The sequence below is a fragment of the Cyclopterus lumpus genome, chromosome 19, assembly GCF_009769545.1.
Source record: "Cyclopterus lumpus isolate fCycLum1 chromosome 19, fCycLum1.pri, whole genome shotgun sequence".
Lineage (NCBI taxonomy): Eukaryota > Metazoa > Chordata > Actinopteri > Perciformes > Cyclopteridae > Cyclopterus > Cyclopterus lumpus.
The window spans coordinates 5,705,126-5,730,136 of NC_046984.1; the positions used below are offsets into that span (position 1 = coordinate 5,705,126).

Consider the following 25,011-nt stretch of genomic DNA (forward strand, 5'->3'; position numbering starts at 1 on the left):
GATTGAAAACAAAAAGAATCTGCCTAATAAATTGCGGGTGTCAATAATCATCAAGAAATCCATGTCATGATTAAATACACAGACACTTATAGAAAGACATTTTGAAAAACAGACTTCAGAAACAGATTACTCCATGGGCGTTCTTGTGGGAAAGCCTTATTTGACTGCAATGCTTTCTGGGAATTGGAGTTCTTAAAAGGAGAGAATAGATGTATGAAGCCGTATTGGTTGTCATGCAAGTATAAAATAAAAAAAAATGCATTAATGTCTTCTCTAAACATCCTAACACATGTGGGTGCTTAATTTAATCTCAAGTTTCCCTTTAGTCTTAAAAAAAAAAAAAAGAGAGGCGGAACTGGCAGGCTGTGCCAGCGGGCTTGAATTGTCACTTAGAAGAAGAAGAAAATAAATGCAAACATAGCTGAGGTGATATTGCTGGTGCCACACTGGAGTGAAATCCCCAGCTTTAAGTGAGCCGAGTCAACACTAGTGTCCGTGCTAAAGGTGCATCGTTAGCGTCCGAGGCGTTACATACGCTAAAAAGGGAGAACCGTGCTATCACGTGGACCACGAGGCTCTTCACAGGTCGGGGACAACATCCTCCACTTCATCCGAAAAGAAGGGATACGGGGTGGACCTTCTGGCTATACTTCGGATATCATTTGGGAAGAGAAACCGTTCTTAAAAAACAATTGTTCACGGTGGGGTGCCAGACAAAATCCTCTCATCTATTCCATAGCACGTGAAAAGGGGAACAGCATAATAGTCTCCCTCGTCAGAGACTATCCGATGAAACTGCCCGTGGGAAAGGGATAGGTTTTGGAAATTGCTAAAAAACCCTCGACGGGGTGGGGGTGGGGGGCGGGGGTTCCTACTGGAGACACCTTCAAAAGTTCCATGAGCCCTTTCACATTGTGGAAATATGTTGCACCTCACGGTTTGAAAGACAGACAGGAGACGCCGTAGATAAATGTTGCCAACGGGGCCTTTTCCCCAAAGGCCGAGGCCCGACGACCTTTACAGCCGGGAAGAAGTTGCGTATGCTTTTTTAATTTATTTTTAAGTTTAGATATTTACTCTGTGAAAAGCAGATGTCCCTCTGAAGACGACAGCTTGGAGTACATTTCAAGTGACAAAAAACAAATTTTACTTTTTTGTTTTTAAACAGCCAACAAAAGGCATCTGATTATCTGACACCAGATTATAGTCGGCTTTTTTTTTTTTTTTTTACCTGTAGTGTGACATTTCTTTGACAACACTCGTAGCTGGTGCTCTATGAAATCTGTCCAGGAACAAAAAACACACAGGATGTGAGGTCTACGTCTACAGTATTGCACATACGGAGAGAAATGCTGATTCAAGTTTGCGTACGACAGTTAAGAAACATAACACAAGAACAAGTGACGAGAGGGCGATTGTGATGAGCTCCGAGGCCTCGACCTCAAAAGAGACGCAACATGTCGATTCGTATTTAAACATTTGCGACACGGGGCGCTGTGGCTCAGTTAGGTTTTACTCCCGATGGCTTCACCTCATCCCCTCCGTGATCATACCGCTGGAGAGCTGTGTGACGGGAGCAGAGAATCAAAACAATGCACATCAAGCTACAGACTAGTGTGTAAACCTTTGGGAACAGTGCAGGACACACTCCACAAAGCAGGTCTGGATTCTCAACCTTGAATCTCTATTCTGGGATGTAACCCAGATCTGACGCCAACATGACCTGGAAGCGACAGACGTACAGAGAAGCGGTTTCTGCTTCGCTGCTCTTTGGGACAGAATACATGCGGTTTGAATTCCCTTCTTTGAGAGCTCTAAGAGGTACCTTCAAGCTGTGCGATTAACAACAACAACAACAACAACGGATTGTTGTTGTTTATGCTTCAAAAAGGTTCACAAAATGATAAGATATAAAATACAAGAGTCCAATAAAAAATAAAAACACGTATAAAGTTTCACAAGTTCAATAGAATAATTTTGCAGCTCTAAAAAAAGAAAAAGAAAAATGCATGTAAAGATAAAAGTGTGTTGGACACATTCCAGTCGAGATCAGATGAGCCACTGGAAACTTTCAATTTTCTTTCAGGATAGTTGAAACCCCTCAAAAATTGTTGAAACTACTTACTAAAGGGGGGGTGGTATTCGTGTTCCCAGTTGTGTCAGAAGCCACAGTGCTCAGACAAAAAAATCCGATACGTCATACACATGTGACTGCAGCTCAAACGGTGCAACTTGAGCTGCAGAGTGAACGTAGCCACCGTGTTTTACGGGCCCAAAGGGAGCTTCGACTACGAGCGGCCGGCATGAATTCAAGGCAATTGTGTTTGTGTTTCTTTCCTCTGGCGGCCGCTGTGGTCGGTGACGACGCTGGTGGAGCAATTCAAAACAATTATCTTTGCTGAGCAACAACGGTCAGTCGCAGCCTCCACAGCTGTGCTTCTACATTACGGGCGAAAAGCTGCTCAATGTACTAACTGAGGAACGGGCACAAAGACTATCAACTGAAGTTAACCCTCCATTTTTAATGCATTGTTCCTTTTGTCCGAGCAATGTCACGTGTCCCACTGAGCCACTTCCCTACCTTTAGAACTCACCTGGCAGCAAATTTAAAAACAGTAAAAGTGGTCAATTTTAATGTTTGTGCTCAAGCGAGCGAACAGTCACCAAATGTCTGGAGAGTTGTCCCCAACAGCGTCCCTCCCTTTGCACAAAAAGGCCTGACGTCTGTGCAGCGGTACAGCGCTCACAAGGATGCTGTCATTTGAAAAGTAAGTGAAATGATACATTGTATATATAAAAAAAAATAATAAACTTTTACTGCTTTGAAATCATAGCGTCCCTTTAAGTAATATTTTTGATATCAACTCTAAAACAAATGACTTCCTGTCCGAGGCGCTAGTACTGCCGGCTCCGTTGAGCAAAAGAATACTGGATTTACATTCATCGGGTGGTGAGAAAAAGAACAACGAGCTCTCGTGAATCTATCAGGGCTGTGTTGCTGCCCCCTAGTGGACATTAAGTGGTCAACAAAGCAGCTTTTAAGACCAATTCTTTTTTTCTTTCCGAAAACAAAATGATATGATTGACTGCAAAGCTATGACCAGGGAAACAGCTACGTCAAACTGAAATGTCATCCAAACACACTTTTGCCTACAACACACACGCGCACACACACACACACACACACACACACACACACACACACACACACACACACACCGAACAGCACCCGCACGCCAAATGTTTTGTCTGTAAGTTTCATGAAATCTTTTTTTTTTTTTTTTTTTTTTTTTTTTTTTTAAAAGGCAGCGGTTATAGCTTGGATTGATCTAAGAGTTCCTGAATCTAAAAAAAATGCAGAAGGGTTAGCCTAGCGGTAAAACTAGCGTCTTGCCGGACATAAACTTTTTTGTTTGTTTCGTCTTGTAGAAGGCACACAAACTACCACGAAAGTATAATAATAACCCTCAAATGTGCAAAAAAGCTCAGTTTACATTGTTTTCTCGATAACATAAAAGAAGGGGTGGGGGGGGGGGGTCTTAATATCTCACTATCTATCCTTCCCCTTACATTTCTGTGGAGGAGAAAAGAAGTGCAGAGTCCATAGTAGAAATGTGCTTTAGAACCGACACAAACGCCTCCGCATTTCGTCCATTGGCACTTTTAGCATTAGTGCAGATAAAAAAAAGGGCAGAGGCGGAGTCTGCAGCATGATGTGCCCGTTTGGCATGTGGTCAAAAAGGCTGCACACCAGAATGACAAGAAGTTCTGCTTTTAATTCGAGATAGTTCATAGAGACAAGGGGACGAGGATCTCCAGAGTTAGAGTGGAGACTGGATTCACTTAAAGAGTCACTCCCCCCCCCCAGAAAATATAATGACTCATGGTAGATGAAAGAGACGCACTTTCATGAGGTTCTCCCTCATGTTTTTTTTCCGCCCTAAAGTAGTTTCGTTCCTCCACGGTACAATTTTGATTCAACAACGGTAGCCGATCTCAAAAAGTTATCCAGCAATAGGAGGCAGCTCTGGTCTTTTAGCCCACCCCTCCGTCCATCCTCTGCATCCCTGGTCATTCAGACGCAGGCGAGGAGGCGGCGGTGATGATGGTGGTGGTGGCAGTGGCGCCGGTGGTGGGTGACAGCTTGGGGCCTTGGAGGGCCTGCGGGTTGACGATGACCTGGATGACAAAGTCCTTCTGGATCTTAGTGTCTTGCAGCCGCGTCTTGTCCGTGAGCAGCTTCCCGGAGAAGAACCAGCGCTGGTGGCCGGCGTCGATGTCCTCCTGGGCCTGCAGCTGCTTCTTCAGCAGCCCGATGGTGTCAGCCATGCTGGCGCTGAGGCGCAGGTCCGTGCCCGACGACAGTCGCACCTGCAGCGGACAACAAGGAAATACAGATGAAAGACGGTAACTTAATACTGGCTAGCAGCGCTGTGAGATGATCCAGACACATAATTAACAGCTAAAACAGAGTTTGATTTGTTAGTTACCTTTGACAAATATGTTGATGGGCATTTTAACGAACATTTTGCATTTGTTAAAAGTGGGGGCAAAGATAGAAGTCCCAGTTCATTGAGAGAAAAAACCCAGGTAAGTCTTCATGGATGCTTGTGTCACAGTACCTTGAGCTGGAACTCCTTCTTGGGTGCCACAGGAGGTTCGGGGCTATCGCTGGGGTCGTCGTCGCTGCGCTCTGAGATGAGGTTGATAGGCGGAGCCAAGCAGTAGACGGGCAGCTGGTAGCGGTTCCCCAGTTCGTCGTAGCACTCTGCGAGAGTTCCTGGAGAAGGGTGTCACAGGAAAACATGAAGAGTCGTCTTTTCCTAGACATTCAAGCAACGAGTCAGAGCCACGTCTTTTCTGCCCTCACCATGTGGCAGTGTGATGCTGGCCCCATCCACTATAGCCTGGGCCAGCTCATGGTCGCTGCCCTCCAAGGCCACGGATGCGGCTTTCAGGGCGTCCCAGATCTCCTTGCGGCCCTCGAAGGCCGGCGCCGTGTCCCAGAACTCGTCCCGCTTGCTCCGCAGCTGGCCCTCCGTCATCGGGTAGTCGCTCTTCCACTTGGGACGGTCTTTCTTCAGAGGCTCGTTGCGTCCTGCGACAGAGAGGAAAAGCAAGTAGTCAAAAGCGGAAAACACTGGTACAGTCCCCGTTTCCTGGGGACTCTTGGGGACACACACACACACACACACACACACACACACACACACACACACACACACACACACACACACACACACACACACACACACACACACACACACACACACACACACACACACACACACACACACACACACACACACACACACACACACACACACACACACACACACACACACACACACACACACACACACACACACACACACACACACACACACACACACACACACACACACACACACACACACACACACACACACACACACACACACACACACACACACACACACACACACACACACACACACACACACACACACACACACACACACACACACACACACACACACACACACACACACACACACACACACACACACACACACACACACACACACACACACACACACACACAACGAAGCCGGCAGCAGAGACAAGCTAGCCGTCACCAGAGAACATCACATCTCACCCTCGACACACCCTCAATATTAACACAAGGCCAGTCAAGCACTTATATTAGTGGAGGCCCGAGGGTCACATACAAAGACTACACGCTAGACTCAGGTCAGGGAACTAACATTTCTGATTGCCATTCAGGAATTAAACGTCTAAATATTCACAAGCACTTTTTTTTTTCTCATGGTTTTGTTTACGTTTTAAAAACATCCGTAGCACTTGTCAGAAACCGGCTCTGAACCAGTCCAACTTTATATTGCCAAACAGCTGAGAGGCAGAGATGCCACTCACTGAGGAGTGGAGGGATGGAAAAAACAAAGAGGAGCATGAAGGAGACAGCACACATCCAAGAGGATGGATTTCTATTCAAACTAATTATTTATAGGGCGAGCGGTTTAGGAGGAGTAATTCGGAGGACACGGAGTGGTGTAGGATTAGCACCTAGAGTGAAGCAGAGGGGGCTTCGTCACTACCACTCAGCCAGAGTGGTAATGGACATGTGGCGTCTACAAAGACGACGAATGGGGTTTAAAGTACAGCGTCTATCCTAATGTGGTCCATAAACAAGACACACAGGTACACGTACAACATCGGCACGGTGGGGGTGTTCTCATATTGTGACTATACTGAAGGTTCTCAAAATGCGAGACATGCAGCTTGCGGTTCATTTCCTCGATTAATCTGACGATGATTTTCTCAATTGCAGATCTAAAAGCAATCCAGCATTAGCTGTGCGAGTACATACACTAGACACATTGTAAGGAACAGGAACTGCTAACAGCTAATTCTGCATACTTTTAATTGAAGCTAATTTGACAAAATGTAAATATATAAGACTTTTTTTCTTCAAAAGAAACTTCTTCAAACTAATCCTTTAAATGAGTTACTTGTTTGTTTTGCTGCGTATGTAAATAATAAAGATCTGACAGGTTGGTGCCCATGCTCTCCTCTACGGCACACAATGGAGCAAATCCTTCCTTTCTCTCTTTACTTACTTAAACCATTATGGGACGTGAACTAAATGTCTCGCTACTCTGGGATTTTGACTTAATGACTCCCCACTCAGACCGGTTCCGTCTTAGCGACACGGCGGGTCAACACGAGTCACGACATCTATTTTCCCAAGAGTCCACAGTTTATATACAGTGAGCAAAAAACAGAGGCGATACAAATCAGAGGAGCATTGGCCTTTCCTGTTGTAGGATGCCTCGGATTTCTTTAGTCTTGATTAGTGTCGGTTCTGCCATGTATTGTCACTGTGCAACACGGGATTCCTCGAAGAGAGTAAACAATAAGCTAAATATAAATGCATGATATCACAACGCTGCACAATCAAGTGGCAGAAATCAAGACAAAAAAAAGAAGAAGCAATAGAATACACGTCTGACACGAGACATGCGTCATAAGGGAAGTGCGGGGGTTCATCAAGGCCTCCCTGTGCCGTATGTCAGGAGGACGCCAACACAACGACACACCCGACAGGCAGGTGGCTGTTAGAGGATTACCTGTGTCTGGGAAAAGAAGTTTCTTGGTTCCCTGAAAAGTCATCCAACAGCCCTCTCACAAAACCAAGCTTCTGGTGTAATGTTATTGAAGGGCCAAACTGTTCAGCCGGATCCATACTGCATTTTAAAAAAACACTCAAAGTAGCTTGATCGCATTGCGATGGAAACATGTACCATCGCATAAGTGGGTTATTGTACGCTTACTCTCGTGTCATCAAACAATGTGATGATGAGGACGACACCGTTACATAATTACTTTAAAGATATCTTTTAATCTTTGATTCTGTACGCCAATGTCCGATTGTCGGGTATTGTTGCGTGTTCTTATGTGCCAGTGCCAAATTAAACTTTCATTGTTTTCAATTATAACAAACAAATTATTCTGAATCACTTATTGGCCAATATTTACACTGATACCAGTATATCAGCGTGCTATTATCGGGCCGGTCAGGTGCTAAACTCAAATAATTTTTCTGCCAAATTGGCAGATTAATTCTAGTTAGAAAACCTAGTGGTGATGTCTTGACATTTTTTTCTTTTCCTTTATCTTTCTGGCCAACAGGCAAAAATTAAAAAAATATTAAGTTGATAGTCACAGAAGACTAGGAAAACCAGAAAAACTGCATTATTTAATTTGCTGTCACCGTTCGCTAATACCAACAACCTACTTTATAGTCCACCTATCAGCACCAGGTACTTGCTCTAAAAAAGAGTAAATATCTATGCTGTTAAGAATCAGTGGACACATTGACCAACCCTGTTCTACCAGAGTATATTCCTGCCTTGGGGATACATTTTCTTTTCTTCTTTTTTTAAATCCCTCTGGGGATGTGATGTGAAACCTGTACTTTAAAGTTATTCTCAACCACAGTTAGTTTTTTGGCTAATTTACATGTCTAAACGTACTCAAGAATTCACATAAAACAAACACGTCAGGTGACAAGCCAGCCAACGTGGCCTCGGTTGCAGTGACACAAAAATTATAATAATAATTAAAAAAAATTTTTTAAAGTGATGTGGGAGACAACCCGGTCAGTAAACACTCCAAAATATGTGGTGAGGAAATATGACCCTGTATACAAATAAGCAGTCAGTAATAGGTAAGCAGAATATGTATTTGTGTCATTACAGCTGAAACAGAACACATATTCACCGCCCAGGTGCTTTTCTTTTTCTCATTCATTTTGAAAGGTGGTCACAGAGACATTTCATGAAGGAAAATAAAGGAATGTACAGTTTGAGCGGAACTGAAAGCAATTGTCCGACACTGCAGCGATACCACGTGAGCGACTGTGTTTCCGTTTGACTGCACGAGGGTGTGTCAGACAGGGTAGGTTAAGTCCCGTTAGAGACGCCAGTCGGTGACGCAGCGGGGCATGATGTGACTTGTTCTTTTTGATTCGAAGCGTGGCCTACTAGGGAGTGTCTCTTGATAGCAATCAGGGGTGGGAAATTACCAAGAGCCCCTGCCAAAACCTTGGCTGTGAAGGCTTGAACTTTAAATAGTCTATTCGATGGCCACTTTGGCAAGAAACACAGAAAGACAAATTATTTTGAAGGTCTTATTCTAAAAAAATCTATATCAGATGTTCATTTTGGAATCCAGCCATGCGGTGAGAAACATCACGACACTAATACCCAAAATTTGAATCATTCTCCAGAACGTCCGATGTAAACTCGAGACAATTACTTTTGGAAAAAGACAGACTGAAAAATGCTAGAGGAAATTAGGGGGAGAGAACCTGCATCCAAATGAGTACCAGACACTCTAAAACAGTAACTACAAAGGGAACTTTGTCACCAACTAAATCATGTCCACCATTTTGCTTTTGAGTGAAGCAATATCTCTTGCAATCATTTAACTGCTGGAGTGTCTGGTACAATTGACCAACTTGCTGACCCCCAGCAGAGATTTGGCCACATCTCAGAAGTGGCCTCGGCGTCGTTTCCTATTATAATGCAGGTTTATTATAACAGCGTTCATAAAACCTGCTGCAGGTCTGTTACTCCTCTAATAATCCAATAAACGATAAGCAATATCATCAACATTGTTGTCTGGGTCGAAACTATGCAGAGATTCAGAAACGTCTGCCAAGTCAGCTGTGCGGCGCCTGCGTCCTTCAGTTTAGTCTGGTTGCACATGTAACATTTGCTCTCGCTTAGTGCTGAAGCAGCAATCCAAATTCCACCAGTCAGTATCAAAGACAAGTGGAAGAGAACAAAAATGTGGCAGTGTGCCAGTGTTTCTTTGTAAAAATGCTATCTTCTGGGAAGGTAAGTAACTAATGGACGTGACCTCTCCAATGTGAATAATCCACATATCAGCAACTCCGAGAATCAATGTTACCGACGGCAAGCTCCCGCTTGGTCACTCCACCCGCATTAAAACTGATGCGTTGTGGCGTTCACAGGAGTCACTACACTGCCACTTGTAAAAAATAAATAAAAATGACAGTTGGCCCAACAAGCTTGCCGTTGTTGGGTTGAAATTATTGGGTGAGAAAATTGTAGCCGTCGGTACAGACGCAGATGTCAGGTAAAAAAGTAGAAGTGTGGGCGAATGTGGCTGTAATCTCTGTTGATAGAGGGTCTGCCACCGTAGCGGTAATCTAAGGTGTGCAGGAGAGTTACACCAAAAGCTGTCTGCTGGCAAAATAAGAAAGCAGTGACTGGGAACAAAATAAATGAATAAATCACCAAGAAAAAGCAGCCCACTGGTGGGTGTATTGCCCTGCAGTGCACACGGACACACACGAATGTCTGAATTCAGACACACAGGTGTAGCTGCATTTACACCAAGAACAAATCTCCAGGCTCCAGCCAATGCCTGTACGCGTTATTTGCCGTTTATTTTCGATATCATTCCACAGACTTTTTGGTCTGAGCGTGCAGATAAAAGACATTAAGTGCATTGAGAGTGCAGATGAATCCCTGACCATGGAGAACGACCACTCAAGAGCTATGCACCAAACAGTCCTCTGGCCCAAACAGTCAGTCTGTCCACAGAATAACAAAAAAGGTGAAACCCAATCACAAGTGGCCACTTGAGATGCATCGGAGTGAAATGCAGCTGGATACAGGGAGTCTCAGCCACCTCTCATACACTAATACGCAGAAGTGGGACAGCTGTGAGATGCCAGCATGATTTCGCAATGCCTCCACCTTGGCATAGAAGTGCGTTAGGTGGACGGCACGAGCAGTGGCGTCGCGAGAATGCCATGCGTTATGATTTAGCAAAACACCTCTCGCGTGTCCACGCGATGCGCTCTTACCTCCTCGTCCGCCGTTCCTGGACGAGCCTCGGCTCTGTGTGTCCTCCCAGCCTTCCCAGTATCTCCCCACACATCCGCCCATGGTGAGAGGGCTGCAGATTGTTTCCACGCGTCGCACTAGCTGAAGAGGGGGCCCATCACGGCAGAAGACGATGAACAAGGTCCGATGGAGAGGACGGGTCGCGGGTCCGATGTTGCGAGCCTACAGGTCATCCGTGGCGGCGAAGACGGGGACACTTGGATGTTTAGTAGCGACGAGTGCATATATATATATATATATATATATATATATATATATACACACGTGTGTGTGTATATATACCTGTAAGATCAAGACTCAATACGCGTTTCCTCTCATGTATCAGTGCTGTTTGACTGTGACACGACCCCACAAGATTCCAAGCTCGTGGCTCGCACAAACGTTAACTAACAGTTTGCCAAATCAGCAACTAACCGCAACATCTACCAAACCGTTTTTGTTTAATGCTAGGACATAAACCGCAACATGTCAGTTGTTCAACTTGCCCGTTAAGTTGTGCTAGTCGTGAATTGTGAAGTCCAGCATTCCTTCCTCGCTAACAAGCTAACAGGGCCAACCAGCTAGCTATTATAACATCAGTAAACACAAACTTCCGCGCACTCGTAACCGTTCGCACGTTTCCTCCGACCGCAGTTGATAGTTACAGTTACTCGCAGACATCCGTGTCCCACACGTCAATTCTTTGACGGTGTTTCCAGATTGTTTTCTTTAATCCCCCCCAAACGTTACTCCCCTCTCCGCTGGTGAAAGGTGACGAACGGTGGATATGGAGCTCGCTCAGACGAACTTTTTTTTTTCTTCTCTCACGCCTGCGCGTAAGCACTCAGGCAGGTGCTGGGTTCTCTGACGTCAGGACGAAAAGCAATTATGAATGGGAGAGACTGCGAATAAACTCGACACTGGCGGAGGTATCGCATCGCTGTTATGTGCAGCTTCTATGTTTCTTGCTTTGAGTTATACGTTGAATGATTCGTTTTAAACTGCAGATGGTGAGCGACCACACTGTGCCTCGGTGTGAGGGGGAGACTGTGTCAAGAAATAGCTCACATCACGAATATCAGTCGACTGTTTGCAAAGTTTTAGAATTCGGACAGCACCTGAAGGCAGCACCAGAGACTAATGTTTGGTTTTCATTTCAACGCTCAGAAAACATGTCAATTTCAAGCAACACACGCGCAACCCAGTGGTCTATACGTAACGTCGCATTGTTCGATAACGGTCCTATTTTAAAACTGTTATGTCAAATTAGTCACTTTCACCGTTCGTTTCACTTCTAACTTTTTGCGCATGCGTGGTCCCAGTTGAGTTACAGAGGCACGATGGCTGCGGACAGTACCCTGCTGCTGTCTCTGGTGGAGGAATTTGTCTCGGGACTACAGGACAGCAAGGCCAAAGAAACCGCAACATGTAAATAAGTCTTCCTCATATTTGCTTCGACGCTTTCCGAGAACACCTCGCTGGCGGAAAACACGCCGTTGGAGCTGCCGCCTCAAGGATGAACCGCACGGCATGATGGTTGACTAGCTAACTTAGCGCAACAACATCCTGTGTTAAGAGACTCGCGATACAAAAAGACTCGCTCACTGGGACACTAGTCTGCTCATTCTGTCACGGCAGCAGCACACACTTAATGTACCCCTCTCGTTTTCTCGTAATGCCATTCGACGAGCAACTTGATAGTGTGTGTGCTCCAGTGGGCTAGCTGCCCTGTTTGTGTCCGAAGGGAGAAGCATCCTGTCAATGAACTCTGTACCTTTGAACCCGGCCGGGGTCCTTCGCTAATCTGCCGTTGTGCTGCTATGACTTGTCTTCTCTCTGTGTGTGTTTGTAGTTTTAATCAGAGCTTTGCGACAATCCGCTAAACGTGGCTTTCTGTTCAGGTGTCAAAGATGGACAGTTTACAATCCTGCAGCTGGTGGAAGCGCTGGGGTAAGCTATCGGAATGTTTACTGTAACATTACAGCAATAACGTCTACTAAACAAAGGCATTGACATGGTAGTATAATACAAATGTTCTGTTGTGCTCTTAGTTTGGTTTAGTATGTGTTAGACTATGGAGCTGGTGGAATTTTAAAAGGTTTCACCTCCCAAATGTTAATTATGATATTTATCATTTTCCTTTCCTTCCCGGTTTAGACTGAGCCTAACCAGCTCCCAGCCTCACACCCGAGCCAGAGGAGTCCAGCTTCTCTCTGACGTTTTACACGATTGCTATGGAGGTCTCACAGAGAGAGAAGGTACACGTCTTCTCTTATAGTTTGTAAATAGTCCGCAGTCTTGCGCAGCGGAACGCAACATATGAAAAGAGTGATATTTTGTCATCATGTCTCCCTGTCTCTGTTCTCCGCAGTGGAAGTGCTCATTGCCTTCTTTGAAAACCGTCTCAAGGACCATTATGTCATCACACCCCCTGTTTTACAGGGACTCAGAGCGCTGGTGAGTGTTTGATAGACTTTCAGTGTCAACAATGTCTGAAACATCCTGCGAGAGATTAACCGACTGCCAAGCTTGCAAGTTAGTTGCTGCTCAGCAGGTTTGAGCATCGTTTTGAGAACCTCCAGATGTGACGAGAGAGACTAACGTGCACTTTGTGTGTATGTGTGTGCTTTTGCTTTTTCCACAGACAAAATCTACAGTTTTGCCTCCTGGCTCCGCTGTGTCCATGCTGAGGTCTTTGTTCCAGGATGTTCATGTTCAGGTGATCCTCACTAAGACGTTAAAGTCGCAGCAAGCAACCTTTTATTATAACACACACCGTTTTTGTTTGTGCGGGGTGTTCAGTCCAATAGTAATAATAATCCCATTGTTTAGTTCATTCCTGAGGAACAAACATAGTTGATCAGCCTACTGTACACGTCTGTTAATCATCTGCTGCCCTTGGCCAGATGTGAAAATGCACAAAAGCAGTGTGTCATCCACTGATCTAACTGTCTTGTAACCCAACATACGCAAACACATACACACCCATGCAGAGGCTGGACAATTTTGAACGAGAAGAGGAATGCAACCTGGCATCACACTGCGGTGGCCAATCGCATAACCGGCGATCAATGGGCGAATCAAAACAAACGAGTCAATCAAATGGGCCATTTAAGTGACACGCAGCCGCACAACCCTGCCCCCTGATTTGTGAATGCGGCCTTTGAGTGTGTGATGATGCCGGTATTTTATTTCCTTGATGTCTGCGAAGCACTTCTCTTCTAAACTCGACTCATTAAATAGTTGTTAAATTCTGGGAGTTGTGTCTAAAGAGCTCATCGTCTGTTTTCTTTTTTTTCTCCAGTCTTTGATGCTGGCCGAGAGAGCGTGTGTCTACAACATGCTCATCAACCTCATGGCGACCAGAGAAGCCGGTAAGAGAAGCCAAGTTTAAGTCTGATTCACTGTAGTTAGTCAGTTTGTAGAGGGAGGCACAAACGGCTCCTCACAATAACTGAAACAAAAAATAAAGCTTCTGTGTTGAAAACGTAGGTAATCCAAAACAGCCGAGAGTGAGTTTTGAAAGTCAGAAATCTCACCAGTTGGCTGACTTATCAACGTAGTGATCGCTCACATCGGGGCACCTAAACTCGTACCGTCCTCTGCTTTGTTTGGCAGTTGAGTGATTAGCGTGCACGGCAAGTTTTGCATAGACGTAGTGTATAAGAAGCAAATGGAAGACAGACAGCGATTGTTTGTGTGTGGCCGCCAGTATTTATAATGAACACATGTGAACACAATGCGACCTCTGTCTCCCCACTAAAGTAGAAGTAACCATAATAATAGCACTTAAATAATAGCTTATAAGAAATTCAAGAAAAAATACAAGAAAATAAAGCAGATAAATCTGAAAAGTTAATATCTGCACATGTTATTGAATCCTCAATGTGGAATATTTTAACTCTAGTTTGAGACTTAAAAACATTGGAGCTCAGTTTTCAGAATAAGACTCGATCAGATCAGATTTCATGCGATGCTGGTTGCTAGTCATATATTTTATTTCTCAGTTTATAACGCAACGTATCATTTATTGTGCCGAAGTAGTCTTCAACACAGTTGTAGCCTACATCCTACAAACGTTTTCAGATTTTGAGAATATCTGTCAGCCGCCTCGCAGAACTGAAACGGAGCTGTGTCTTCCTGTTTAACGTTTCTGCAGAACTGAAGGGTTTGGGGGCAGACTTTGTGTTTGGTTTTGTCCAGTCAATGGACGGAGAGAGAGACCCCCGCAACCTCCTGTTAGCCTTCCAGATCGCCAAGAGCATCGTCCGCCGAGGTTACGATCTAGGTGAGAACGCATGCGTGTGCACATTCGGCGTCTTTCTCGCCATTTCCTCTGTGCCTCTGTTCCTCTCTGATCTCCTTTTGTGTGTTACTATCCATTGCACAGTCTGAGTGCGACTCTTATTTTGCATCCCGTTAATTTCCCGTCTGCTGTCTCAGGTAAATTCACAGAGGAGCTGTTCGAAGTGACGTCCTGCTATTTCCCCATTGACTTCAGCCCCGTAAGTGCCTGTTTACTCAGCTGCCTTTTCCCTGAGAACTGACGAAAGCCGAGAGGGCAGCAGACAGAAATGTCATCACCGACTTCCTGTGACCTCAGACTAACTGTGTTTTAAAATAATAACGCAGCGTCTGCTCACGTCCACTTCCCATATCTGCGTCACCGTTTGTTGACTCACTGGAACAACCGGCACTTTGCCACAATGCTGTGAACATGACGTGGGGTTTTGTGTGGCATAAGGAAAATTCTCCTTCCGTGAATGCGTGTATGTGCATTTGTGATTTCTATGTGTTGTCTCTTCTTGAATCCATGAATGGTGTGTATTCTCCAACCACCTCAGCCTCCCAACGACCCCCACGGCATCACCAGAGAGGAGCTCATCCAGATGCTGAGGGACGCCCTCACTGGGACGCCACGGTTTGCAGAGGTAGGACGACTCACTTTGCTTCTTGATGCAACGGAGGTCTTGTAACCTGAGAAGTTTTGGATCACGTACATTTTTCCTTTTGAGGGCCCCAAAGAAAGAGTTGTTCTGTTTATTACTTCCCCGTTCTCCAGTTTCTGCTACCTCTCATCATTGAGAAACTGGACTCCGATGTTCTGAGTGCGAAGCTGGACTCGCTGCAGACTCTGGTGAGAAATCCCTATTCAACTTCACTATTTTCCTAAAGTATTTATATGTGGATGATACACTGTTGACATTCCCTTAAGCACCACAGTGAGTCATTACAACCACAGTGCAGCTGCTGAGAGGCCCAGAGCAGGAGAGTTCATGTACAAGTTATGAAGTTGATGCATGGGTTTCTTATCTTTCTCATTATTTATTATTATTTTTCAGATTGCTGGTGTGTCACAATATGAACACAAGGACGTGGCTGAATTCCTCGAGGGACTGTGGGCGTCACTGCGAAGAGAGGTTTGTATGAGATAAATGTATACAAAACATTAATAGGACTTGGGATCTTATTTAATTGATGTGTGTCTATATGCCGTTTTAGCTTTGTAAAGAAACATTTAAACATCTTTTTAAGTGTTTTTTTTTGTGAATGAAAATGGCAATCTGCCTATCTTTATTGCAAGGAATGAAAACAAGAAGCATCTTTGACGCTGCATTCCTATGAACCGACTTTAGTTCTCAAACTCTCCAGTGTTTTTAGTTTCTGGTGGTCCAACAAAAGCATTTGGACTCTAAATTAAGGCTCCAAGACATGAAGATGAACTGATCTTCATGTCATCTAAAAGAAAATGACCCAAAACACAATGCCTTATGGGAAGAAGGGAACAAATGCAGTTTCTCATGCTCTGAGGGCCAATAAAAACACAACAGTCTGGACTGGTTTTCTTTTGTTCTTAAAAAGATAAATACTAACAATGTTCCCCTCTCGTTGTTTCCTTGCAGGTGTTTCAGACATCGAGCGAGAAGATCGAGTCGGCTGGCCTCGCTGCTCTCACCGCACTCACTTCCTGTCTGTCTCGCTCAGTCCTCCACTCTGACTCTGAGGACTCCCTCAGCACCTTCCTGGATCTCGTTCTCAAAGGTGAAATGTTGCGAAATCGAGCCTATTTGCACATGAAAACACATTTTATGTGGAAGGATGTAAGAACTCCAGGAGCGTGTAAAACATTTAGAAGGGTGTGGAAGAAGTGATGGAGGGGAAATTGATGCAGGCATAGTGGCTGTAAGGCGGTGAGAGAGAGTGTGGAGATGTAAAAAGTGCTGAACTAAATATATCATAACTTTGGTTAGTAGATAGGCAGGAAATTATACCACAGAGTCTGTTTTAGTTTTCTTGTTTCAACCGTTGTGATGTCATGTCAACAGTGTAAGAAATACAATGTTAAACTCGTATGATGGTTAGTGTCCTGTCCAAATGCAACTAAAGTTAAGGAAAACTTATAAACCAGTATCACATCTTTCATGACTTTTATAAGTACCGGAATGTAAAAATGTATAATTCTTGAGAAGATTGTGTTGGTTATAATCATTATAGAGACACTGGGGTTTGACCTAATATTGGTTTAATTTCTAAAGGCCTAATATCGGTATCATTATTTTAGACAGAAATCCTTCACATCCCAAAAATTTCTGTGTGAATCTTGATCTTCTTCAGGGTGGAATAAAAGCCAGTGACGCAGCATGGGAGACTTCAATGAACATGAATGAAACCAGAGTATTTTAGTGTTGCCTGCTTTTAATCCCAGCGAAAGCCTCTCTTTAAAAAAATGATGAAAGTCACTAACATACCAGTAAAGTGCAGTGAGTGGTCTAGTTTTTTAAATTATTTTTTTACTGAAAATGTAATGTTCTTCCAGACTGCAAACATCACCTGTGTGAGCCGGACCTGAAGCTGGTGTGGCCCAGTGCCAAGCTGCTACAGGCCGCCTGCAGCGCCTCCAACAGGGCGAGCCACATCATTACGGACGCGGTCATGCCCTCTCTCGTTGAGCAGTACAACAGCAGAGCACAGGTGAGTCAGGAACACTGACGCCCAGAGCTTGGTTTGCTTTTAATTTAAGCACATTTTGTAGTTTTCTTTTCGTTCATATGTTCATGAAGTCTATGCTGTCGATATTATGTGTGATGATATCCGTAACGTTTATCAAGCTGGATAACGTGACTGTTCTCTTTTGTGCAGTGTTCCCACAGACGAACATTGCTCGAGGTGGTGCAGCGATTCATTCAGTCAGCAAAGACCTGCGAGAATGGCAAGTGTTGTTTATTGCTTCACGGCGCCGTATTAATTCCACGCCGCTCATGTGTGACATCCATTTCTTACAGCTGCGTCTTGTTCCACTCAAACAACAATAAATAAGGATGCAAATCATCAACATAAAATACATTCGTTTCAGATTTGAATCTGCGTGTCCTTTTTGTGTGTGTGGTGGATACAATCTGTATTTGTCATCTGTTGCATGTGTGGTGTTTGTGTTTGAGCGTCTTCAAGCTAAAGCACCCGGTTCAGTGACGAGAATGAAAAGCTCGCTGTGGTTTATTGTCTCTTGACATTCAATCAGATGCCCCGCGTGGTGACGTGTGTTTTGTGAATGTCGTAAAGGAACTTCAAAAGGGATTATTTGCTCTTTTTTTATTTTGTGCGTCTTTTGCGTAACCATGGAGACAAAAGACAGAATTTTCTTTCGGATTGTAACTCTTCTCCTTTTTATCCCCCCCCCCCCCCTATCCCTCCACATCAGAAGACAGTGTGTTTCTAGCCTTCCGGCCGTCTCTGTGCAGCATGGTGTTTTCAGCTCTGACAGAGACTGATTCCAGCCTGCAGATCACGGCCACCTCTGTGCTCACCTCACTGGCTCAACAAACGGGTGAGATGCAACACACTCCTGCATCCACGGCCCGCAGCAGAGTCGGATTTAGTGCGAAATTCAGCACTGCTTCAATTCTTCTGTCTCTCCCAGGTCTGCTGTTGGACTCTGATGTTGAGCTGGCTGTAGATCACCTGACCAGACTGTTGCTGACGGAAGAGGACGACAAAGTCAGGTCAGCTCTCCTCTCTTCTAGCATCCTTCCTATAATACTGTGTTTCTACTTCTCTGTTTACCCCTTTTTTAAATGCACACACACAAACGCACACTATCTACATAGGGGGCAAGTCCGCCATGTTGCACCACCTTGTTCCTACAGCAGCCCGGTCCTTTCTCGTTTCCTACGTTACCTTCTCTATGCGCCTAGAGAGGGAGGGTTGGATGTAACCTGTAACCTCACCACTAGACGCCACTAAATCCTTGTGTACTTTTTGTTTCGCAGTTGAACCAATCAAGGATGTCCTTTTTTGCCCCCGATCAGAGTCATGTATTATAGAGGATCTTCCGATACCGAGTCCACATCTGATACTTGTATTTTCATAGATAGTACAGCTGCACACACTTCAAGTACATTCAAATCAATCAAATATATGTATCCTTGAAAATAGAAAGGCCTGCATCCGAGGTTGGTGCTTCCGGCTGCACTCGAACGGGACAACCCTACTAAACATAAATGGTATCCATCTGAGTCATTGCCCTGTTTCTGCCCCCAGCCTTGCTGTGGTGGAGTGTGCTGGAGCCTTAGCAGAGTTGCACCCTGCAGCTTTCATCACTAAACTGATCCCAAGACTAAAGAAGGAGATGTTTTCTGGTAAGTAGGACATACAATACAAAATACACACAGAAATATACAGATACTAATATTTTTGTAATCCAATAATTGTAAATCTTAATAGAAATCGAGTTTTTTATAATTAATTTAGTATTTTCTTGATACTGAGCAACAAAAATATAGCTTACATTTTAAAGGAAAATAAAACCCTACAAATAAAAAATATTTAAACGTCAAATAATTTATTGCACAAGTATATGTATATATGCCCCCTTCCACCATTGTTTTTCTTGAGTTCACCATTTCCCATTATGTCAGCAGACGGACGTTCACGAGTGTAATTTGCAAACCTTTTCCCTCTCCTCTGTTCAGAGCCGATGGATCAAGGCGACAACAGATTAGCTTCTGAGACGCCTTCCCATCATGCAGTGCGCCAGCGGTGTTTGTCCGCTCTGGCTGCGGTGTCCACTCAACCTAGTGTTGTCCAGGAGAGCACACCTGTCCTCTTGGAGGTCCTCAGCTCGGCACACACGGGTAATCTGTCTGGAAAGACGGGTTTCTGACTTCAGGCTTAAACGTATTCAGCTGTTATAGATGACACGTCTCCAGGACCACAGTCCATCTCAAACTGTCAAAACATATGAAGCACTCTTCGTACTAGTGCAGAAGTCTGACGCAGTAACATTACCAATTAAGTTTTAGATGAATGTTGTGTTTTTTTTTATGTGTTTTATCAGGTGGTGTAGTTTTCTCAGTGGAGGAGGTGGTGTTGGCTTGTCATAGTCTCCAGAGAATAGCCAAGCAGGTACAGGACACCGAGGAGACGGGACGATGCTTCCATGACGTCATCATCCCGCGCCTGCTGTCTCTGGCCCTCCAGGCAGCACTGCAGGGTACAAGAATAACCTTTTAACCTTTCCGGAGTTAACCCTTCACACAAGCCTCACCAAGTGACTGACACTTTAACTACTGATGCTTTTTGAGTCCCAGTCCCACCACAGCCTTCCTCAAATTGTGTCATGTTTAAGTTTAAAAAGAGAACTACTGCTGATTTTTAGGGATAATGGTTATTAAATGTATCAACATTACACAGATTAACACGGTAATAAACCCGTTCATGGCGTTAAAAAGGTGAACATTTTGTGCTTCCTGTTTTTCAGGCGAGGGGTCATCTGGTGGTCGTAGTCCTCTTCTGGAGGAGGTGGTCCTGTCTGCCATGGTCCCGGTCATCAGTACTTCCTGCTCCAGGCTGCAGCCCACGTCAGTACCAACTCTCTTCCACAGGAAATCAGCTATTTACATGGGCTATTTAGGAATACTTATGACTGTTTTGGGTGGAAATAATTATAATAATAATCTAAACCGTTTCATATAACCATCATTACCACATGCATCTAGTTTATATTGTTATCAGTCACACTGTAGGTGAAGCCTTTGTTCTCAACTTCATTTTTTAGAGTCGCTTTTGCCTGCTGTGTTTGTTTTTAGATTTTAGTTCAGATGTCTGACTGTTTCTCACTTTCAGAGTTAGTACTCAGATGTATTTACTTAAGTACAATAAGAACATTTTTCATGGGGTTTGTGCGGTTTCCTCTGGGGATGTTTCATGTCGTCAGGCTGGCGGGACAGACGGCGCTGAGGGCCGTGTCTCTCTTCCTGGATGGTGACGTTTCCTTTTTGCCCGACAACTCGTTCCCTTCAAACATCCAGCTGCTCAAGGTTTGTACGTACATGGATTTGTGTACATAAGTGAACGCAGTTCGCACTTTTTAACGTCCCTGTAACTTGATGTTCTCCCAGAAGCAGCAGGGGGACTCGTGGAGCCAGTCCCAGATGGTTTGTCTGCTCTTGGGATGCGTTTGTTCGTTGCCTCGCATTGTGAGTCTCAACACTTCTATGCGTTTTCTTATTTAAAAAAAATATTTAATATACATAGATGTATTCTAAGTGTTGTGCATGTCGTTCAGGTGGAGGTGCCTCGGATAGATGACCTGATGGCAGAGCTGGAGGAGATGAGCTGCACCTGCAGCCACCCGTTGTCATACACCTCGGCTGCAAAGTGCTTTGCTGGCCTGGTTAATAAGAGAGCTCTGGGTCAGTTTGGGTCTTTACACTCCTGTCAGACGGCAATTTCTTTCCCTAAAAAAACCGAGCGCTTAACTTTGTCAACTAAATGCCTCTCTTTGATGGCTCTGTTTCTTCTTCAGGGGATTGTCTCGACAGCCTCATTCAGAGGACCATGGAGAGGGTTTGTGGTGAGCTGGACTCTGCGTCTTCATCTGTACGCACTCAGGCCTTCACCCTCATGATCTGGGTAGGAGTCGCACTGTTTTCAGTTTTCTTTTTCTCTGCAAGAAAATCTTTTTTTGCCAGATATTGATCAGAACTTTTGGTCTGATTTTTAAGACTCTCGTGTGTGACGATACACAAAGGTTTTTTATTCTATATTACTTATTTTACCGTCGGCTCTAAAGCCATTAATTTAATTGGTGACTTAACGGATATGAGCAGCAGCAGGTGCCATAAAGTTGCTCTTGTCTCCAGGTTGCCAAGGCCCTGCTTCTCCGATACCACCCTCTGTTCACAACCCTGACTGACAAGGTAAAGACTATATAATATGATTTATTGAATACAGTTGGACCTTGTGTTACAATAAAACAATGTTAATCTTTCCATTCACTGTTCACGAAGCCAATATAAACTGGGCTGGACAAACTTTAGTTTTAATTGTGTATTTTGTTGAAGCTCTTTTCTCTGCTCGATGATGCTGATCTGGGTCCAGCGGCGGCAGACGGCTTCCGGCTGCTGATGAGCGAGTCCACCGACATCCTGAACCGCGGTTGCCATGCCGATGTTCGCATCATGTACCGCCAGCGCTTCTTTAGCGAGAATTCCGCCAAGTTGGTCCAGGGCTTCAACGCCGCGCCGCAAGGTACAAGCCCGAGTGGATTGGTGATTAGAAGTAATTGAGTTAAAGCCACGATGTGCTTATGATCTCATAAAAGGCCCGTTAGCAGACAGAAAGACGCGCTGCACTCAGTCCATGGTGGAGCACAGGAAATATTAATACTTTAAAGAATATATTTAAATTCTATTGTTGGTTATTGCTGCTTTTTACATATATTTATATCAAATGTACATATGGATTTTAGTTCTACAGTGCTTGTGTTCGTAACAGTTTATCCAATACCTTTATTTGTCCAGCTTTATTTATGATTATATATTTATACAACAAAAAAACGTAAAAAGAAATTGGGATCTGATTAAAATAAGTGAGACAGGCTTGCTCCTGCTCAAAAAGGATTTGAAAGACAACGTGAGGTCTCTAAAAGAGAACAAATGAGTCACTTGTTACTGGGGAGGTTTTAGACTTTCTCTGCAGGTCTCAGGTTCTAGGTACCACCTTAATGTTATTCACCCCTGTCTCCTCTACAGAGAAGAAGCCCAACTACCTGAAGGCTCTGTCTAACATTGTCAATAAATTGCCTAAGCAGGTTCAAGTCACTGAACTACCAGCGGTGAGTAGATGGTCCCACAAAATGCTGCAATTAGTGGCCCCCGAATTCTTTATGTAAACACCTGGGAAATGCTCAGTATCAATGTGAAGTTGTTTGTCTCTATCCAGCTGCTGTCTCTGCTGCTGGAGGCCTTGTCGTGTCCAGACCAGGGCGTCCAGTTGTCCACCCTGTCGTGTCTGGAGCCCGTCCTCGTCGACCCACCACCGGCACTCATCCAGCAGCTGGAGGCGCTGGTCAGCAGGCTGCTGGCCCTCACCTCCAGCCCAGTCATGGTTAGTGAGACGACATGCATGCCGGGGTTCTCTGTACGGATCCTCCTGTTGTGATTGTGAGCAGCAACGTGGCAGTATCATATGTTGAAAACATATCAAACTACAGCAGAAGGAGATTTATTTTATATATCATATAACTGTGTGATGCAGTCACAAATGCATGCGTACCCCCATTAAAAATCAGCGAGCAGCTCATTCCCCGTGTTCACGGGTGCCATCATTGGCGTCTTCATTGGTCCGATGCGGCTGCTCATTGCGCAGTGTGAACGTGTTAATTCGCCACCGCGCTAACAAATACTTTGTTTGTTTCTCAGAGCGTGAGGATCGCCTCCTTGCGTTGCATCCACGCCATTTCCTGCTTCCCCGAGCATGAGGTAACACCCAAAGAGTTCTGTATGTTTTATATGTTTGAGAACCGTGCCAAGTTGTTCAATACGTTCTGGAAGTTAGGATTTTCTCATAAGGATAAAGTAATTTAAAATGTGTTGAGACTTAGTGTTTTATAATATATCTGTGGACAAAATGTTTTACTATTCCAGGTGTTGCCATTTCGGACCCGAGTGCTGCGAGCGCTGGCCCGGCCTCTGGACGACAGGAAGAGGCTCGTGAGGAGGGGGGCGGTTCGGGCCAGAGCAGAGTGGTAAGAGTCCGACACCGGCGTTGAAGAGACACACTGGCAGAGAATACAAATCCTCAATCGGTTTGAAATCACAAAAATAGCACGAAGTTCTTCGCTTCTTCTTCTCTTATATTTGCTCATTGCCCACTCATGCTCGTTGTGTGAACCAGGTATTGCCATGCAAGGGAATGAAATGTCCATACAAACGTACAATAGGAAAGGTTGTATTCTCTTCCAGGAAGAAAATGAGCCGATATAACGTCCTGTTCTTTCGAATGATGCCAAATGAACACTGCGTTTTGTAGTTCGTCACAAGGTTTCTCTTTCTTGTGTTTTGTCCTCTCAGGTTCCTGTTAGGAAGTCCTGGAGGAAGTTGATTCTGCTCCTCAAACACAACCCTAGTCTCCCATCCTGGAAGAATACAGATGTGGGAAAGTGGAAGCTCCTGGACCAGGTACCAAGGATCAGAGCTGCACAATCCAAACGACGGCTCTCTTTCTCCTCGGTGCCCCCACCACCACCACACCACTCCCTTTTGGATCTTCCAGCATCCCTTTATCCTCCCTACTCATCTTTTCAGCTAGAATGCCACCCTCTCCATCTTCTCTCCCTTATTACATGTTTTTGTAACTGTCTATCTTCATGAACGCACAAAATAAGAGTATGTGGAGCAATGTCCAAGTGAAAAGAATGTTTAATGTCACACACCTCCTTGTACGTTGTCTCTCACTACGCAGTGGAGAAAACGTAACATTGGACTGCGTGTAAGCGTTTTAGGAAAATGTTGGGAAATGGGAAGTGCATTTTAAATCCCTCAAGGTTTTGTCTTAAAGGTTCCCTACTCCGTCACATCAGCAGCTAAAATATTGCTGCTCTTTCTGTCAAAAATGATCAAGAAATGTGATAATAATTTAGCAAGATTTTTGACATTCTAGCCAAACAGAGAATTAGGTTCTGAAATAAAATTAAAAAAATAGCTCTTGTTAAATACTTTGAATGTGTGAACTCCCGTAAAAAGAGAAATCAAACACCATACATCCGTTGAATGATGACGTCATGAACTGTGGGGACATTTTCTTTTCACTTCATTAACATTTAGACAATTTGGGCTGCTGGAAACATCAAAGACCTCCACTTAACAGCCGGATGAGAGCAGCACTGAACCCAGCAGGCAGCGACGGCCTTTAATCTTCTCATCTGGATGAATGTGTAATTGAGCAGTAATGTCCAATAACAGCTGGGGTGTTTGATTCATGTCACTGGTGTGCCAGCTGGGTGGGGGTGAGAAAATGAAACCTAGGAAAATGTGCTTGTGCCAATTGTCAGCTGGCTCTCCAGGGTGGCATGAATCAATGTATCGCACCGCCAGAGATCATTTAATAGGAAATACCTATGTGAGGTTAATGTACGTTGAAATAAGATTGTAAGTTATGTAAACAATATGACGACAGTGTGCGTTGTATTCTCTCAATAGCTGAGACCTTTGGACCTCTCAAACTCATGCCAAGGAAATACAGTATTTAAAATGTCATTAAAACCTTTTCTTTGTAATTATTCTAACTTCATTTAATGTCATTTCTTATT

At 44.4% G+C, this 25,011-nt stretch overlaps 2 protein-coding genes across 4 annotated transcripts; one reads left to right on the forward strand and one right to left on the reverse strand.

The window, feature by feature from the left end:
* Window positions 1–1,212: 1,212 nt before the first annotated feature.
* Window positions 1,213–11,365, reverse strand: ubtd1b (ubiquitin domain containing 1b). Of its 2 annotated transcripts, none has more exons than XM_034558499.1 (5): window positions 10,725–11,365; window positions 10,403–10,604; window positions 4,871–5,098; window positions 4,623–4,780; window positions 1,213–4,371 (listed from the first exon to the last, which is right to left on the reverse strand). In XM_034558499.1, the coding sequence occupies exons 2-5, from the start codon at window positions 10,482–10,484 to the stop codon at window positions 4,072–4,074; spliced, it is 768 nt and encodes a 255-aa protein (XP_034414390.1). In that variant the 5' UTR covers window positions 10,485–10,604; window positions 10,725–11,365; the 3' UTR covers window positions 1,213–4,071. The 2 variants fall into 2 exon arrangements, with proteins under 2 accessions (XP_034414390.1, XP_034414391.1); XM_034558500.1 differs by having other exon boundaries at window positions 11,087–11,220.
* On the forward strand, window positions 11,256–24,984 carry mms19 (MMS19 homolog, cytosolic iron-sulfur assembly component). Of its 2 annotated transcripts, none has more exons than XM_034558493.1 (32): window positions 11,256–11,350; window positions 11,744–11,849; window positions 12,323–12,371; window positions 12,579–12,679; window positions 12,793–12,878; window positions 13,066–13,140; window positions 13,726–13,795; window positions 14,581–14,709; window positions 14,865–14,926; window positions 15,266–15,352; window positions 15,484–15,558; window positions 15,764–15,841; window positions 16,325–16,463; window positions 17,239–17,393; window positions 17,562–17,631; window positions 18,121–18,246; window positions 18,340–18,421; window positions 18,960–19,057; window positions 19,391–19,552; window positions 19,756–19,911; window positions 20,179–20,278; window positions 20,635–20,737; window positions 20,819–20,896; window positions 20,986–21,112; window positions 21,226–21,332; window positions 21,563–21,619; window positions 21,764–21,950; window positions 22,454–22,536; window positions 22,644–22,808; window positions 23,123–23,182; window positions 23,348–23,448; window positions 23,774–24,984. In XM_034558493.1, the coding sequence occupies exons 2-32, from the start codon at window positions 11,762–11,764 to the stop codon at window positions 23,802–23,804; spliced, it is 3,087 nt and encodes a 1,028-aa protein (XP_034414384.1). In that variant the 5' UTR covers window positions 11,256–11,350; window positions 11,744–11,761; the 3' UTR covers window positions 23,805–24,984. The 2 variants fall into 2 exon arrangements, with proteins under 2 accessions (XP_034414384.1, XP_034414383.1); XM_034558492.1 differs by lacking the exon at window positions 11,256–11,350 and adding an exon at window positions 11,414–11,431.
* The last annotated feature ends 27 nt before the right edge of the window (window positions 24,985–25,011 follow it).